At 35.2% G+C, this 20146-nt stretch overlaps 1 protein-coding gene across 4 annotated transcripts; it reads left to right on the top strand.

The window, feature by feature from the left end:
- Positions 1-822: 822 nt before the first annotated feature.
- On the top strand, positions 823-15141 carry mdy (diacylglycerol O-acyltransferase). 4 transcript variants are annotated; one of them, XM_028174298.2, is made up of 12 exons: positions 823-967; positions 1272-1397; positions 2220-2348; positions 3148-3245; positions 3323-3375; positions 6754-6862; positions 7468-7617; positions 8160-8186; positions 9298-9439; positions 11297-11462; positions 12515-12787; positions 13348-15141. In XM_028174298.2, exons 2-12 carry the CDS (start codon positions 1282-1284, stop codon positions 13555-13557), a joined length of 1473 nt encoding a protein of 490 aa, XP_028030099.1. In that variant the 5' UTR covers positions 823-967; positions 1272-1281; the 3' UTR covers positions 13558-15141. The 4 variants fall into 4 exon arrangements, with proteins under 4 accessions (XP_028030099.1, XP_028030103.1, XP_028030098.1 ...); XM_028174297.2 differs by having other exon boundaries at positions 860-1050; XM_028174296.2 differs by having other exon boundaries at positions 861-1125.
- Positions 15142-20146: the final 5005 nt, after the last annotated feature.

Genomic DNA, 20146 nt, shown 5'->3' with positions numbered 1-20146 from the left:
ATTTTCCCGGTTTTTTCCCGATTCGCCTCTCAATCCCTAATCGCCCCATTTTAAGGAGGAGGAAAAGGGATGTCCAATATGCGTGTTTGAGGATGTTGTTTAATCGATTCTTTTTCAAATTGATTAAAATTTCAATAACAAAAATAAAAAATAAAAAATTAATAAAAATAAAGTATAACTTCGTATACAGGTCACTCACATTCGCAAGAATACGCAAACCCGCAAGTGTAGAACGACATTTGCAAATGATTATGCAAAGCTTTCGCTGCATTCGTGGTTTTCCAAGCTGTGTCGGTTTTTTAACAGACATCAAAGCGCGCGAACCGCGATCCTTCGCGTAGTCTCCCACACATTCGTGTGACCAGTTGCGCTATTAAGTGTATAATCTATGAGTTGCGCCCAGGATTGCGAAGGCAACGGACGTTTCGCTATTTTCATAAATCTTGACGTCTACTATGTAGCGTATCTTCATCAAAAGAAATCCCATAAAAACAGCATGGCTGTTAATGATGTCTGAGAAAGAATTCAAAACTCTTTTTCTCTTCAATGTTCTGTTGACGAATTAAAAAAGGGAAGAAATTCGTGAGACATTCGTAAACAAGTGTAGGAGGAAGCGCAAACGGGTTCGCAAATTGATTACTGAACCCATTTGCACAGCCGCTAAGTTTGCGAATGAATGTTTGACGGCCCTTCACATGCGCGCAAACATTCGTACAATGTACGAATATCTGCGCGCATGTGAGTGGCCGGCATTACGCGCGTACATAAGTACACGGCGTACACGCACCCTTTTTTTATACTTCTGGTTTTGTTCCAATGGAAAAAGAAACTACCTACCACGTCTGACCATAGATATATATTTGAGACAGACTTTCTGACAGCCTAAAATGTCAGTAAAAATCACATAACCTTACATAAATCATTGAAACTTGAAAGGAAATCAGAAAAGGCCGGGTTGTATCTAGATGTAAAAGAAAAATACTGTATTTTATTTCTTTAATATAGTGTCATTTTTCTCTTGGCTTGGGGTACTCTGTTAGCAATTTGACGGTACCGTCTCTTAAATAAAGTAATTGATAAAAATAATGTTCGCTAGTTTGATAATTTGGAATTTTACTGCTTAAGGTATTGTTCTGATAATATATTGCGAGTCGCATGAATATTGAACGATTTTTGTGTTCCAATTTTGGATATGTCACAATTTTTAGTACAGTAATTACCCAATAGTGATGCTTCATTTATAGTTATATAGTTTTTGAATTTACTTTTAGAAATCACAAAATGATGACAGAAACCGAAGATAAGACACTTCGTTATAGGAGAGCCCAAAGTGTCACTCGTGCAGAAGAAATAACTGAAAAGGAGAAGAAAGTACGAAGTTCACAATTGGATAAACCGTAAGTAAAGTGATAACAAGGACAAGTGCCAAGCTATAATTACTCAAGTCCAGTTTATTCCATCACTTTACGTTGTTAACAGTACCTATTAATTCATTACCATTTTAATTATTTTATCTGTCCATTTAATCATATTGCACATGTTTTTAGGCATCACAGATAGCAGTGTAAGTAGTTATTTCTCACGGTAATCTAAATAATAAGAAAGTGCTGAGTCATATGACTCTTATTCAGGAACCTGGTGTGCAATAATAATACAGAATCAAGTAATACATTTTTAATAAAACAGAACAATACAGATAACTTAGTTGAGATTTTAGGAGCTGGTAAATAATTGTCTATCATTTAGACTGCATATTTTGTCTCAATTACTCCAGCACATTATTAGACTCTCACGATAAAGTATATTAAATTCTTATATGTTTTACATGGCTACCTGTGAATCAAGGGCACAATTTATTTTAAATCATTGTGAATTTTTTTCTTGCTTACACTATTCATTTCAGACCATTGAAATACCTGAGTATCTTTTACTCATGTTGCTAATGACTAATATTATATATATTAATAGTAATTATTAATTATTCACATATAGTAATTATTACTCAATAGTACTTATTCACACCTAACATACACTCATATCCTATGTTACACAATCTGTTTTTCAGAATTGAAAGTTTTAATCTACAAAACACAAACACATTAAAGGTTACCATTATTTTCTGTTTGTCAATCGATAATTTATTTAATTGGTTCCCATTTAATTCCATATAAATTCATAATTTTATAGAGAGAGATTTAGGAAAAATTAATTATTTTCAGGATTCACAAGCCCCGAGATTCTTTATTTTCATGGAGTTCAGAATTTGCAAACTTTACTGGATTGGTAAACTGGGGTTTCCTAATGCTCACAGTTGGTGGAGTACGACTCTGCCTTGAAAACTTCTTAAAGTAAGTAAGTTTTATATTGAAATTTTGCACTGTATCATATTTATCAATGACTTGAAAAATAAGCAATCAATTTTTTATAATATTATTGATTTTCAAAATTTTAACAAGAGAGCTATGATATGACAGCTCGCTGGTCTTAACTATTTATGTCTGTAGGCTCACAATCAGAATTTTAGCAAAATTACACAACTTTGACCTTTCACAACCTTCATTGTGTACCTTTTTTTATTTTTTATTGCTTAGGTGGGTGGACGAGTTCACAGCCCACCTGGTGTTAAGTGGTTACTGGAGCCCATAGACATCCACAACGTAAATGCGCCACCCACCTTGAGATACAAGTTCTAAGGTCCCAAGTATAGTTACAACGGCTGCCCCACCCTTCAAACCGAAACGCATTACTGCTTCACGGCAGAAATAGGCGGGGTGATGGTACCCACCCGCGCGGACTCACAAGAGATCCTTCCACCAGTAATTAAGCAAATTATAATTTTGCGGGTTTCATTTTTATTACACGATGTTATTCCTTCACCGTGGAAGTCAATCGTGAACATTTGTTGAGTACGTATTTCATTAGAAAAATTGGTACCCGACTACGGGATTCGAACACCGGTGCATCGCTTCAACACGAATGCACCGGACGTCTTATCCGTTAGGCCACGATGACTACATCTAAGTTGTAAGTTGTGTATTTATGGTCACAGTACAATCATTAACTTTTTTTATTCAGCTTACCATACTTGGAGACAAAGTATATTTCATTAGCATTATATTCATTAACTGTGAAACTTTGAAATTATAGGTATGGTTTTCGTGTGAACCCGATAGAATGGATCATAGTATTAACCGGCTACAACGAAGGTCACTCTCACCAATATCCATCAGTTGTTTTACTTATATGTAAGTAGTGGTGTAAATATATTTTTAATTGTACATATCACATCATTGAAGTTGACATTCTGTACATTTGTTTTCAGTCAGTATTGTACCAACCGTTGTTGCACTTATGATTGAAAAAGGAATTGCTGTGGTATGTTATCATATTTTACTTTTTAATCTAGTAAAATGAAAGTGTTATGATCCAAATACTAGAATAACATTGTTCCACCCCATAATACTTAAAATTCTAAGGTTCGAAAACGTCACTTGAATGGTCATGTTGTAAAAAGAAAAAACTCCATGCAAATATTAACCAGGCTAAAGTAATTCAGTTTTGTGAGTAATCAGTTATTCTTTCCATCCGTCCTTGATCTTTCTATCATCTTGAGGTTTTTGAAAATTTTGTTGATTGGTTCCATTACACAGATATAGATATCTATATAGTTAGAGTTTAAGTGAATGATATTAAATATTTACCTTGAGACATAATATGATACATCCTGGCTGAGCCTGTTCTCGACCACCTGTCCTGTTGAAACTGGGAAGGCCTTCGGACCACTAGTAATCCTTTCATTAAAAAAAATATATATATATACATGATACATAATTGATACAATATTCAATTTGCATATAAGATATTCATTATAATTTCTTAACTTTCAATAGACATGCTTTGTAATAATAATTGAAAAATATACAAAATGAGTTACTCCATTGTAGTTCATATTTTTAGCCTTATCAATGTAATTTAATTTTTATTTGATAAAATGAGGTGTGTTATTTCCAGAAATATAATTGCAATTTATCATAACAAGGATAAGTGGCTCATTAAATAGATATAAATACGAAATTAATAAATCAAATTGTATCGAGTAATGAAAATAAAGGTAAACATTTTAAAAACGATTAAAAGACAGTAGTAAATAGCACTTTGTGTCTATTAAAATAAAGAACATAATTTTTATATATTTATGTGTATTTCCGTTAGTAGTTTTGATTCGCTTCGTAAATTCGCAACCTAAAATTTAATTGGCAATATATTATCATTAGGTAGTTAATCTTATAATCAAACCTGTTTTTTCCTTTATAAGTACCAAATTAAAATAATTAATGACATTCCGTTCTCGTGTAAATCCAACACTAATGTTGTAACGTACTGGAATTAGTTTTTAAACTAGTTCTAAACTAATTCAAGTACAGAAAATTTTCGAAAGTAATACAATTACTACTTATCGTTATTTATAGAATGTTTTTTTTCCTACCTAAGTTGATAGCCTTGAGAGGCTATTTCAGCACAACCTTAATTAGTAGGTGAGCTCACGGTACTCAAACCTGACGACGTTGCTAACACAAACCCTAGCAAGAGCCGTGATTCGCAGAATCTACCAATGGATCGGAAACGCGTCCCACTGAGAAGATCCGGCGAGAAACTCAGTGGGTTGTGTCTGAGGGTTAATTTACTCGTCGAACCCGTTGCTTGCGACGAAGGGCTGCGAATGATGACCGGTGCTTGAGATACCTTAAAGCACCGTTAGTGGATCGGGAGGATCCGAAATGACGTGGTAGAATGTACTTAGTATACTATGTACGAGTATAATTGTAGCGAACAATCGAATAAAAAAATGTTTTATTGCCCTTGTAGGCAGATGCGCATACGGCCTACTTTATGGTGAGTGGTTACCGTCGCTCATGGACGTCAGGAAAGCCAGGGGCAGAGCCAAGCCGTTGCCTACAGTTTATTACTCTCTGTGTTAGCCTCGTTTGAAGAAGAACATGTCATAGCGCTCGGGAAACACCGTGGAGGGGAGTTCATTCCAAAGCGATCTCTGGAAACGCACTGTGGATGAACGCAGTGGCTCCAAGTAGTATGGATAAACCCTACTCCGACGGCGGGCGGTGCGATGGTAAAAATGAGATGATGAAATCATCTCGAAACATTTTCTCAGAGCACTCCCCATGGAACATACGGTATAAAATACAGAGTGAGGCGAAGTCCTCCTGCAGACTCAGAGGTTTTTTTTTTTTTATGATTGAAGGATTACTGGTGGCCCGGAGGCCTTTCCAGTTTCACCAGGACAGGTGGGTGAGCAAAGGCTCAGCCAGGAGGGGTGGGATTTGCTAACAGCTACCCGAGCGCCTCCGAAGGAGACCTAACAGCTCAAGAGCAGCTGCTTCGCGAATGAATCTACTACCGGATCGGAATCGCGACCCGCTGAGAAGATCCGGCGAGAAACTCAGCGAGCTGATTCATGGGTTAGGTTGCACGGCGAACTCTGTCGAGTTCGACGAGTACGGTTACCGGGGTCCCTAAGCCTGCTCCTAGTGTTAGAGCTGAAGGCGTCTAATGCAAAGGTTATTGGATCTGATGGATCCGTAAGGACGTGTAGACTCAGAGGTTCCAAACTATCCAGAGTATCTGATTATCGACAATTCGAACGGCCCTTTTCTGTATGGGGTCAAAGGGAAGTAGCTGGTATTCGGGAGCCCCGGCCCAGAGGTGGGAGCAGTACTCCACGCAAGGCCGGATTCGTGCTTTATAAAGCAAAAGTCTTTGTCCAGGCGTGAAGTACCGCTTCGCTCTGTTGAGGACTCCCAGCATTTTGGACTATAATTTGGTTTTGCCCTCCAAATGACTCCGAAATTGGAAATCGCAAACGTCGATCCCAAGTATCCCGATACTCGTGGTAGGTTTCAAGGATACTCCTTGGACTTGGGGCACCATGACAAAGGGGTCCTTCTTCGCAGTGAACGCGTAAACTTGTGTCTTCAACGGGTTGAATTGAACCAAGTTCAATCCACCCCACTCGGAGACTCGCCCCAGTGAGTTCTCCACTTCAGACAAAAATTTGATCGTCTCTCTCGCACCACGCTCCGAGAGAAACTGATGGTCGATATATAGCGCATCCACCGTGCTATCATCCGCATAGCAATGCATTCCATTAATAGATAGCAAGTCATAAGCTTTGTAAATTTGATATTTTTTGTAATTTGAGCTTTTTAAATTGCGATCTTGTGCTTATACTCGTATATAACATAACATTCAAGCTAATAGTAATGGTTTATATTTAAATGCTAAGATTTTATTATGTCACACTTTATGCGTGCGCCAACGTTAGCTTTTTACCTTGGTTTCTCTCGTTAAATAAAAATTGCAAACTATAAATACCTTACTAAATTATAAAAATATGTTACCACATCGTCATTAGAAGTGTAAGATAATCTGTACCATTCTTTTAAAATAATTTCGTAGTCAATAGTTGTTTTCGAATCAAGTAGTTTTTGAGATTTATGATATTTTTGGGTTACACGCTGCCTAAAAATTAGAATTAAAAAAAAATTCATTTCGTGTCACACATTCCTTTTTAAGAAACTTAGCACAATGCCTTGCCCGAAAATCACTATCCAGGTCTTTACAATGACTTATGCACCCATTTGTATTGCTTACATCACAACTCAGCATATAATGACAATATAATCAAAATTAAGTTGTAAAAATTAGTTATACGTTGTATCATTTGTGTAATTTCAGAATTTAATAAATGAAAAACTTGGCGTGTTCTTGCAAATAACTAATATATTGTTTATTATCACGCTGCCCGCTGTTGTTCTGCAAATCAAAGGAAATCATTTTAGCTTCAGTAAGTTTTTTAAATATGATAGATATAAATATAGTTGAGAAAAATGTAATCAAATTAACGAATATGACTACAGGGTGTAATCATCAATCATGATAACAAATTAACTTATTAGCTTTAACTATTAAATTAGCTTATTGTTAATGTTAACCCCGTATGACGTCACCCATAGTGGATTTGTGCATTTTTTTTAAAGTTTACGCGGCAATTTTAAAAGTAGAAGTGCTGTAATGTTCCTTACTGTTATCTACGAATTTTTGTAGTATGAAATTTTTTGTTCCTAATACCAAAACCTCATTTATGCCTAATTAATTTGTAAGGTCGATTCCATAGTTACGAGTTCGATAGTTCGATGATCGACTAATAAATAATATTATTCACTGCTGTATTTAATTTCACCTCCGTATCGTCATTTTGGTATTATTCAACCAGTAATTTTTTACTAAAATTTCAAGTTTAAATATCTGTACCTATAGGCAAAGCTTTGTAAGGGAATAAATACTTAAACAAAAACCGTAAATATAAAATTATATTTTAATGGAATTCAAAATACACTTATTTCAGTTTAGCTTAAGTCTAGAGGATATAATTCTGTTAAAAAATTTCAGTCGGTGCTACGACGGTGTGTATGATATACTTGATCCTGTTTTTGAAGATTTGGAGCTACTCACAAACCAATTATTGGTGCAGAAATGGCACGAAGAACAGATTCTCCAAAAACAAATTGAGAAGGCAAAGCTTGTCAGCACCTAATTGGAGTGAGTTGTTATTTAATGACATTTTAAATATAATGTACGGGCCATAGTGGGTCGACCCACAATCGATCCGAACCGGCATCTCGCAGGTACTGATGCTGTCTAATTAGTCTGATGAGTCGGTATTGAATCTTCTCGCCTCCTTGCTTTATTCGAGCAGTTGAGGAGGATTGGAAGTTTGGGTAATGAAGCGGGTTTTACTCTCACCCACTCCAGGAGACTGCACATCAGCAATTTTATCATATAATTTCTGATTAAATTATATTATTACCATCACATCACATCACATCACCTTACATCCCATCCCATTCCATCACATCACATATCACATCACATCACATCATATCATATACCATGTCATATTCAACTATTCAACTATTATCATCACTTTATTAATGTATATACTTTTAAATTTAATTAGACTTTTGTAGCAAAGTTTTTGATTTCATTCTACATCTAATTTTAAAATTATTGTTTCTTATATCTGTATACACGAGAAAATGGAATGATATTAACATATTTTTAATAAAGTATTGAATTTCCAGGTAAACTAGTCAATGCAGAACAAGACCGTAAGTTTAAGAACGGATTGTTGTTAAATAGTGTGTTTTGTCTGCATTTTGCTTCTGCCTCTCTTTATACATATATACTTAGATTTTATGCTTTCTGTTTGCTTTTTGTCTTCTAGAAAAATATCACTATTTTTCTCATCTATGTCAGGGTTACAAAAAGATCTTCAAATAATATTTATGCACTGAACTATTCATTATTTTGTGTGCTTCTAATATTGATATATTTTGTGCTACAACATTTTATGTTTTGCTAATTAGATATTATATGCATTGTATTATTTCTTCAGCAATGTTCTGTAATACCAATATTAACCTAAAATTAGGAGCCGTCGTGGCCTAACGGATAAGACGTCCGGTGCACTCGTGTTGAGCGATGCAACGCTGTTCGAATCTCAGGCGGGTACCAATTTTTCTAATGAAATACGTACTCAACAAATGTTCACGATTGACTTCCACGGTGAAGGAATAACATCGTGTAATAAAAATCGAACCCGCAAAATTATAATTTGCGTAATTACTGGTGGTAGGACCTCTTGGGAGTCCGCACGGGTAGGTACCACCGCCCCGCCTATTTCCGCCGTGAAGCAGTAATGCGTTTCGGTTTGAAGGGTGGGGCAGCCGTTGTAACTATACTGAGACCTTAGAACTTATATCTCAAGGTGGGTGGCGCATTTACGTTGTGGATGTCTATGGGCTCCAGTAACCACTTAACACCAGGTGGGCTGTGAGCTCGTCCACCTATCTAAGCAATAAAAAAAAAAATTGTAACAATTTTAAATCAATTTTTTCAGAGTAAAGAATGTTTTTATATTCTTTCCTTAATAATGTATTATTAATAGTAAACCGCAACATACCTGCTGTACCTGCTTTATCTTTGCCAGAATTTGTGTAAATTAAAAGTATGTCTGGAAGAGATCGCTTTTAGCAACAAACCCGCCTATTGTACAAATGTATCTATTTGTTGATTTTTTTTTATGTTGTGTTTTTAAGTGCATAAATTGTAACTAAAAATGAGACCTCGTTTACAGCTTCATATGTTGTGTGTTAAGTTTGCTAACTGACTAAGCCAGTTTAAGTTTATTGTTTATACTAACAAGTTAATTATCTCCAGAGACGTATGAAGAGGAGAAGAACGAGGAGGCGGCTGCTGCTGGACTCATCAAGTATCCAAATAACTTGACCTTAAAAGATTTGTTCTATTTCCTGTTGGCCCCCACCCTTTGCTATGAGTTGAATTTCCCCCGAACAGCACGGTTAGTCCCGCATGAGTTTGTGTAGTACATTTAAATTGTATGGTACAATCAAGATATGTATGTATAGTAAGGAGCCTAAAAATATATTATAGTTATAATGTTTTATAACAACGCTAATTTCAAAGTACAATAATATAATTATTCTTAATGACGGTAGTATTAGAACTAAAATTTATTATAAACTAGCGGATCCGACAGACGTTCTCCTGCATACACAAAATGAATGAATGAATGCATACACAAACATTCATTCTAGTCGATCCAGTATAGTTGCAGTGTAGACAGATAGATAGAACTTAGATACCGACTGCAGTGCCATCTGCCGGGCTGATTTGTGAATCTAAACCACCCAGGGCGCCACCCAAACGCATACAATAAAATTCATTAAAATCGGTCCAGCCGTTTAGGAGGAGTTCAGTGACATACACACATATAGTAGTATTATTTAAATAAAGATTAGCCATGTAAAAACGAACAGTTATATTAGTGGCTTTGATCGCGTTGATTGGTGACGGTACTTATGTATGTTAATATATTTGTTATGAAATGTGTTCCACATAAATATGGGATGGTTTATGAAAATGAAAAAAATACACTAAATTCTTAATACGACTTTCACGCCATCTCTTGTACGTTAACGTAATAAAGTTACAATTGGATGTTATTAATAATTGTACTGTGCTTCTAATCAAAGTGTGGTTAAGTAAGATGAATGAACAGACAAGCAATGTTCTAATACTTAAAATAACTCGAACATTTCAATACTTGATTTTTTTCGTATACATTCAATATCCATGCTAATTTAATATAATATATAATATCGAAAGTAAGTTTGTTTTTTTCGTACGACATACGAAGTTATGAAAATTTGCTTATACTCTCGTCAGGGGTACATAGTACTAAAGAATATAAAATATTATAAACTGTATCAATGTAAAATCTATGTATAAATCTACGTTTCTAAACTACAAAATATAAGGGATGGGGATGAGGATTTAAGGGCATTTTTATTAAAAGTGATGCATTCATGTTTTTGTGAAAAATTTAATATTTTAAATCGCTAAATATAATTTAATAATTTTAATATGGACAATGTATATTATGTGAGTAATCGACAATTCTTTATAGTATAAGGTCCATACATTGCTTTTCTGATTGATTGTCTTTCTTTTTCCCACAAAGCGAGGCTTAGTACAGAATTCTGCCCACTGAGTTTCTCGCCGGATCTTCTCAATGGGTCGCGTTTCCGTTCCGGTAGTAGATTCGGCGCAATACTGCTCTTGCTAGGGTTTAGCAAATTCGGCTTTATTCTTCAAAGTAGTGCTCTTTCTGTCTAACATGAAATTAAAAGGCGGTTTTTTAGTTATTTCTTTTTTTTTTTTTTCTTCTTTTTTTTCTTAAATGGGTGGACGAGCTTACAGCCCACCTGGTGTTAAGTGGTTACTGGAGCCCATAGACGTCTACAATGTAAATGCGCCACTCACCTTGAGATATAAGTTCTAAGGTCTCGAGTATAGTTACAACGGCTGCCCCACCCTTCGAACCGAAACGCGTTACCGCTTCACGGCAGAAATAGGCGGAGTGGTGCTACCTACCCGTGCGGACTCACAAGAGGTCCTACCACCAGTAAAAAAATAGCGTTTTTGTAGTAGGAGTCTAAAAACAACAGAACACTAATGTTTCAAGTTGGGAAGCACATTAGCGGTGCCATGTGCTCAGTCATCATCTCGCTTGGTCATATCCAGCATCAAATAACTCCTTCAACTATTTTATGATATACTTGTGACTTAAGTCACGTTTTTTATTATTATTATAAATATTTTTAATGTCTAATAAGCAAGTTTTGTATTATTACAGGATCAGGAAGAGGTTCGTAGTGAAGAGGTTAGTGGAGCTTGCGTTTGGAGTCAATTTGGTGCTCGCCTTGTTCCAGCAGTGGATGATACCGTCCGTCACGAATTCCGTCGACACTTTCTCCACCATGGATCCGATCAGGATCACCGAGAGGCTTCTGAAGCTTGCCGTGAGTTTTCTTTATCACTAGCGGCCCGCTCCGGCTCCGCTCGGGTCTTTAACAAAAACTTCAACGTTATTTGACGTTGTTTTATTTAAAAAAATAAAATAACACTTATTGCGGCATAATTATAATAGTTAGACATATGCTGTCGCGACACTTTTGGTAAATAATAATGTGTTCTACAAAGTCGTAGTACATTATTTTAGGTAATTTTTTTACACCTTGGGTAACATAATTGGAGTTTTAGTAACGATACAATTTTTTTTTCAAAAAAGATTATAGCCTATGTGCACTCGGGAATAGTGTAGCTTCCAAACAGTAAAATAATTTTTCAAGTCGGTTCAGTAGTTTCGGAGCCTATTCAATACAAACAAACAAACAAATCTTTCCTCTTTATAATATTAGTATAGATTATTATTAGTATGGATAGCCCCCTCCTCCTAGTATTAACTAGTTAGCGGTTATCAAAATCGATGCTAGTATAGTATTGGTATAGTATATACCGTCCGACTTTGGAATGAGCTTCCCTCCATGGTGTTTCCCGAGCTTTCCTCGAGCGAAATGTCCTTCGAACGAGGCTTGTGGAGAGTACTTAACGGTAGGCAACGGCTTGGCTCCGCCCCTGGCATTGCTGATGTCCATGAGCGACGGTAACCACTCACCATCAGATGGGCCGTATGCTCGTCTCCCTACAAGGGCATCAAAAAAAACAATAATTCTAGAACGTATACACCGCCCCCTAATTTGAAACTTCGAAGTCACACTTTTGATAGACTAATAATATAAAGTTTAATTGAATATTTTTACTGGTGGTAGGACCTCTTGTGAGTCCGCGCGGATAGGTACCACCACCCTGCCTATTTCTGCCGTGAAGCAGTAATGCGTTTCGGTTTGAAGGGTGGGCACGTTGTAACTACACTGAGATCTTAGAACTTATATCTCAAGGTGGGTGGCGCATTTACGTTGTAGATGTCTATGGGCTCCAGTAACCACTTAACACCAGATGGGCTGTGAACTCGTCTACCCAACTAATCAATAAATAAAATGTATTTTTTCAGGTGCCCAACCATCTCATCTGGCTCTGTCTATTCTATTTGAGTTTCCATTCGTTTTTAAACCTCATGGGAGAGCTGCTTCAGTTCGCCGACCGGAATTTCTACAACGACTGGTGGAATGCGAACAATATATCCGTGTTCTGGAGCACTTGGAACACGCCGGTGCATCTGTGGGCGGTTAGACACGTGTACGTACCGATCACGGAGCGAGGCTACACGAAGGGGTTCGCTAGTATCATAGTTTTCTTGATATCGGCCTTCTTCCACGAGTATTTGGTGAGTTTATTCATTTAATTAAAGTAGGTACCGTAGATTGGCGGGAATAGGGATTAGGGGTAGAATAGGGACGAATCTGGGTTGCCACAATGCTTTGGTGGGATTTAAATTTGTTGAATTGAAAAGGACTTTTGTTTAGTGCTTAAGAATATTAAATAGTTTAATTTAGACATCAGAGTTTTGTAACTGATTAAAGATATTGAAAAGTTAGCTACCTAAAGGTAAGTACCTACCTAAAAACTAAACAGTGCCAGCCCTATCGAAGAACTATTGTCTGCATACGTATCCCGATTCACCCCAAAAGCCAAGGTGGAATAGGTCAAGCTAGTTTTTTAAGTTTTTGTGTATATTTTTTCAATGAACTATCCTATCCTATCCATCCTATCCATTAAGTACATGTATTTTCTACATGGATACCAAGTTTCAAGTCAATCGGATGCATGGTTCAGTAGTTATAAAGGAACATCCGTAAAAACCACTGTAGATTTATTTATTAGTATAGATATGATGTAGTTAATAAAATTGCCTCAATAAATAATGATAACATACCATGTTTGTAGGTGAGCGTTCCGCTGCAGATGTTCAGAATTTGGGCCTTTCTGGGAATGATGGCGCAGCCTCCGCTGTCTGTTATCTCTCGCATCGCAGAACGACGTCTAGGGCCGCGCTGGGGGAATATCATGGTGTGGAGCTCACTCATCCTGGGCCAGCCACTCGCCATCATGATGTACTACCACGACTACGCTCTCTTGCACTTCACATCGGAATAACAAAGCTCATAATCGCATGATAGTTTTGTAATTTACAAGAAGAATTTGAATAGGGATTGTTCAGAGTCGCCAAACATGCACGATGAAAATAGCAAATAACCAAAGCACAGTGTGGTTTTAAATATATAATACAATTGTATTATTTTATACATATAACGGTTTCATTATTAAAAAAAGTGAAGTTATTAGGTTATGTGAAAAATCAAATAGAGGGATGGCGCGATTAACGAAAATACAATAGTCTAATATTAAATTTAAGTTAATTTTACATGTTAGTACAATTTAGTGTGTAAAAATAAATCATGAGTCGATCCCAATTTCGATTCCTTGTTCATTATAATATTCTGAAGGACTTCAGTGAGCTGAAGAAGTCTACTAAAATATTATTTCATGCGATTATGAACGTTATTTGTAAGTAGGTAGATTTCATTTTTCGTGTTTTCGGTATCGGTGTTTTTATTTTTATATTTTTATAATGAAAAATTATTAATTGGCTATGATTTAAATTAAGATAACAAAAATTGTTTGTTTCGTGGGCCGCCAAGAATTATGGGGGAATCACTATTTTTGACAATAAATTAAACAAAATTTATTTATCATTTATCACAATTAATACCACGTCAAAAAGTATTTCACATGATGTTGTGAGTCCAAGTATTCCAAAATGTTTAATAATATTAATAAAAATTTAATTACGAAATAGTCAACTTTATGGCGCCTTAAACGTCATATTATTATAGTATTGCCGATATAGCCTTATACATGGGGTACAATATATAGCATTTAAGTACAAGATTCTATCTTAACTAACAGAGTATTGAGTTTTATTTCTGTTAAGTGTGTAAAACTAGCTATATAGGCATTTTATGTTAATTACTGAATTTTTACTTTCCTTGTTTTCAATATATTCTATAAAATCTTTGATAAGCATAACTTTATATACCCAAGCGAATTTATTTAAATTCAAGTACCTTTTGATTTTTTTTTTTAATGTATTTATTTTCGTATGATTACTAATACAATGATTTTTATATTATTACTTTATTATTATTAAATAAGATACTATGTGCGGGAAATAAACATATAATTAAGACTGATTATGCTGTCTAAGCGACATTTGTGATAATTTGCCATAAAAACGAAATGTTCCTTGTCAAATTCTTTAGAATAATTTTATATGTAGAAATTTTCAGAATAGCAATTCTTTTGTCTTATTTATTTTCCTATCTTCCTTAATGTATCTATTGGCTTTCTAATATTCTAATTTTATGGTTTAATGTTTTGGGCGTTGAATTTGTTGAGCTATTCGTCAAACCCAAAGAATGTTATCTAAATAATTTGATTTGGAACATACATAAATCAGGTGATAATTTTTATTTCCGAAAATTTTCAGAGTAATTAAAAATATCACAAGATGATGTACTAGTTGAAGAAATAGCAATGACAAATAGCTATAATAATATTCTTGTGGTGCGCCACCACGTTTTTTTTGCCATTAAAATTAGGATCAAAGCAAAATTAATATTTTTTAAATATATTATATCATGATTTTTTAATGTTGTTAAATAAATATTTTTTATCTGATGTTGGGTTTTCAATCTATGAACTAAAACTTTTTATACTATTTAGATATTTTTTCTTTCCATTCCTTATTTGTTGTGCCGCCTGCTCATTAATACAAACCAAATAAATCTTATATTTACACTGCCTATATAAGTTTTATCTTATCTGAAGTTGTCGTGGCCTAAAGGATAAGACGCCCGGTGCCTTCGGATGGAGTGATGCAAGTCCCGGTATTCGAATCCCGCAGGCAGGTACTAAAATTTTTCTAATGAAATACTTATCACCATGCTGCCTATTTCTGCCGTAGGGCAGCCGTCGTACTACAAAATTAAGATTTAGAACTCGTGTCACAAAGTACTTATTTGGCGGCATTTACGTTGTTATTGTCTATGGGCCCCGGTAACCGGGTGGACCGTGAATCATTCAGCCATTTAAGCAATAAATGAAAAAGTACGTTTAAAAGGAAAGTTGACTGTTTTTTACTTTATTAGATCTATTATAATATCTCACTATTAATAGTTTAATTGAAACCAGTAAAGTATATTAAGAAAAGAAAAAGTTGCGTTTAATGCATGCCTTTAAATTTCAAATACAAGAAATAATAATTATTATAATACTTAGTCTGGCCATAAATACTGTTACAATTAAAAAGAAACAAAATATTACATTTGAATTTGGAATCTGTCATTTTTATGATTGCTCATTGAGTTTTCTCATTTTGGCGCCAATACATTGTACAATATTTTGCGATATTAAAATGGAGTGGGGTGATAAAGAGAACCGAATCGCTGTGATTATATTACACAAAGTAGGTATGGAGCCAAATGCAATTTTTAAAACTCTCCATACGCTTGGTATTAGTAAAATGTTTGTGTACCGGGCTATTAATAGGTGCGATGAGACCTCCTCTGTTTGTGACAGAAAAAGATCTGGCGGTCCACGTAGTGTTCGTACGAAAAAGGTGGTCAAAGCAGTAAGGGAAAGAATTCGAAGAAATCCTGTCCGAAAGCAAAAGATTTTATCTCGGGAGATGAAGATAGCACCTAGAACCATGTCGCGTATTTTAAAATATGACTTAGGACTTGCAGCCTATAAGAGACGTACTGGTCATTTCTTAACTGATAATTTAAAAGAGAATAGGGTGGTAAAATCGAAACAACTACTGAAGCGGTACGCAAAGGGAGACCATAGAAAAAATTTGTTTACGGATGAGAAAATTTTTACAATTGAGCAACATTTTAACAAACAAAATGACCGTATTTATGCTCCAAGCTCTAAGGAAGCTTCCCAAATAGTCGACAGAGTGCAACGTGGGCACTATCCGACTTCAGTGATGGTTTGGTGGGGTATTAGCTATGAATGAGTGACTGAGCCATACTTTTGTGAAAAAGGTACCGTAAAATGGGGCGATTAGGGACAAATTCCAACTTTATGAGCAATTTTAAGGTAGTTGTTGATGTATATAATGCTATATCAGGATCAAAATGATTGAGTCTTGGGGGCATCTTTGTTGTCTAATTTAAAATTATGCAACTAGCATTCCAGTTTAAGCAAAAAATGCAAAAATAGGTGTAATCCCTATTTACCCGAAAATTGCGGTTAATTGGGATGAAATGAGAAATTTCCTAGGGTTGGCACTACTTTTATTTTTATATATAGTTTTAATTTATTTATTTATTTAGTTGCAACAACAAAGTGATCATCAATAAAAAAAATTGAAAAACTGACAAAAGTACATGGCAGACATCACCTCAATTATAGGTGCAATCGACAGTGCTGATATTTCTATCTGGGTTAAGAGATTAGGTGTGTCGGTTATTCCATGGATTAATCAGATGAACTCTGAACAAATATTAAATATTTTATTATGTATTACTTAGACATTTTTGTCCACCTTGAGATTTCATTGATCTTGTTACATGTCTCTGCAAAATCGACTTACTTATATTAAATTGCTTATCTATTTCAAATAAAGACTTATTCCCAATTTCGCTTCGAATAAACCAGATTTTTACCAACAAATTTAAAAAATATTGTTATAACTACATAGACAACCCTACAAACCTGTACCTATTTATACTTAGGTCGTTTCCATTTCACGTATTCTCATCCCAATTGACCCCTTTTTCGTTGTTATTTGTACCTAAGACGTCCCCAATATCCCCAAAAACAACAGATTTTTACATGTATTTTTATTTAATCAAATACATTAAAACCAATAACAACTGAGACTTACCTTTAATATATATGCTGGTTCAAACACTAAATAACGTTTATAAATCATAGTCGTCTTCTATTATTATCAAATAAATAAAAGAGAGCAAAGTTTCTAGCACTAAATTAATGACCACCACAGGAAGTTAATTTGAAACGCGATTTTTTATAAGTTAGCAGCTATTATCATGCATATTCAGAGTTGTTTTGTGAACCTTGAACATTCTACTATTAAACTACAAAAAATGGAAGATTTTGCAACGAATATAAAACTTATATTGAGCGTCGAAAGATTTTCCCGGTTTTTTCCCGATTCGCCTGTCAATCCCTAATCGCCCCATTTTACCGGTATCAAAACATCGGCACAAGTTTATCAAGATACCATTCTTGAGAAGGTAGTGAAGCCCCTTAACAACACCATGTTCAATAATCAAGAATGATCCTTCCAGCAAGACTCGGCGCCAGGTCATAAAGCTCGGTCTACGCAGTCTTGGTTGGAAACGAACGTTTCGGACTTCATCAGAGCTGAAAACTGGCCGTCGTCTAGTCCCGATCTTAATCCGCTGGATTATGATTTATGGTCAGTTTTAGAGAGTGCGGCTTGCTCTAAACGCCATGATAATTTGGAGTCCCTAAAACAATCCGTTCGATTGGCAGTGAAAATTTTGCCCATGGAAAGAGTGCGCGCTTCTATTGATAACTGGCCTCAACGTTTAAAGGACTGTATTGCAGCCAATGGAGACCACTTCGAATAAGCTTTTTATACTTTAAATTGTTTTATATTTATGTATTAAACTAACACACTGTAAAAGTAATAAATGTTATTTGCAATATAAATTTCTTTTTTTCCTTTGTCTCAGTATTTATGGCAAGACTAGGTATATTATTATTTTAGGAATACGCAGTAAAACTTGCATCATCAGGTCTCTTTTTAATGCCACATTAGCCTTAACCTCACCACTGCCCTACCATATAGTATTTTAGTCAAATAATATATTTTCTACTATTTATCTAGACTGCAAGAGATATCGTAATGCATATGATATGACGTCAAATTTGCGTGAAATGTTTTTCGCGGGCAAGTTTTCTCAATTCTCATTAAAATATCAAACGGTTAACATTTCAAAACTTTAATAAAGCATTCATACGTTTTTAAGCATACGAAAGATTGATTAATGCGACTGAGAAATAATTTTCATATCTCAAGTTTCGGAAACGTGCTCAGTCTTAAATATTTGATTGCAATAATATCTAGATTACGCCTCCATGATTCAGGCGGCGATCTTGTAAGATCCATAGGCTCCGGTAACCACTTAACTCCAAAGAGACCATAGCACGTTTGCCTATCAAAAACATAAACGTACAATATTAAAAATAAATCATTATCCTACATGTTATGAATAAATATAATAGTAATTCCTAAAGTTCCGTGTCGTTAAGATATACTAAGAAAAGGTAAACATCGGGACTACATCGGCGGACAAGTTCATAATTGTCCACCTCTGACACAGACTAAACATGTGTAAGTAAAGGTTGTTGAACGTTTATCTGATTGTGCAAAGGTCACGGCGCCGCGGCGTATATAAATTGTATTAGCGAATGCGTGGTAAAATTATTGTCTGTGTATGAAAGAATACTTTTTGTCAATGGGGACAAATGTTTAGATGCATAACATTAAACATAATGGTGTACAGTTAGGAACAACGAATTAAAATTATTTGATCCCTACTCACCGATTATTTGCTTCAAATTTCATTTGAGATTGTTTTAAAGGCACGTATATGGATCACCGGCCGCAGGAGAAGTTCAAGGGCCCCAGATCAATTGATGAAGAGCCTTCGATAACCTCGGAACGTGTCGCGCTTCTGGGAGCAACCTCTCATCTATTCACAACATAAAATTTTATCAGGTTCCCCTTTCTATTCTCCGCAGAACGATACTTACAAATAAAAAATTTAAATATTCAATGATAAAGATAAAGAAAATATTTTTCCTAAGGCTTGTAGCTTGCATATCTCTGCAATGAAATGGAACAACTTTTTTGTAATATGATCTTACTCCGTCTTTGTTAATTGCAATTAAAAAAATTGTCATTTCTTAGTTTTGTGGTATCCTTTTTAGTATGAAAAAATTACCTCGTTTCTTCCGACATAGTAATTTTTATTAGTCTTCTATTTCGTAAGTCTTAGCTGGCTTCTTAATGAGAGTTGTAACGTTGGTGCAAACTGTAAGATTATTTCACAAATCTTATCTATGTATCTTCTGTTTAAACGAAAATTTATATTTGTCTTCTAGGCGTTCCCAAATCATAATCCAATTTTGATTAAACTTGAGGCAATTGTTGGCACTCAAGCAAGGTTTGTGGGACCGTACCATAAACGTACTAGAATAGGCGGTAAGCGAGTAGCGATTGAGTTTTACTAGTTACTAGCTTTTGCCCGACTTCGTCCACGTGGAGTAGTTCACAAATAATGCTTTATTTTAGACCAAATTTGACTAAAATAAAAAACGTTATGGTCAGCCAACCTTAACATATAGACATATGTTGTCGCGGACTTTTTTTTAGATCTTTTAAAGGGAACAATTCCGTCATACATTATTTTAGCGAAAATTTAACCGTTTCTGCAGCGCACGCAGCGGAAGCTCTCAAAAGGTAAAAATACCTCGATTTTGAAACATTCTTTAGTGGTGTTCCGCTTGTATTGGTCTTAGCGTGATGTTATATAGCCTATAGCCTTCTTCGATAAATGGGCTATCTAACACTGAAAACACTGAATTTTTGTCAAATCGGACAAGTAGTTCCTGAGATTAG

This window comes from Bombyx mandarina, chromosome 04, assembly GCF_030267445.1.
Source record: "Bombyx mandarina strain Sakado chromosome 04, ASM3026744v2".
NCBI classification, from domain to species: domain Eukaryota; kingdom Metazoa; phylum Arthropoda; class Insecta; order Lepidoptera; family Bombycidae; genus Bombyx; species Bombyx mandarina.
This window is presented reverse-complemented; position numbering and strand designations above follow the sequence as displayed.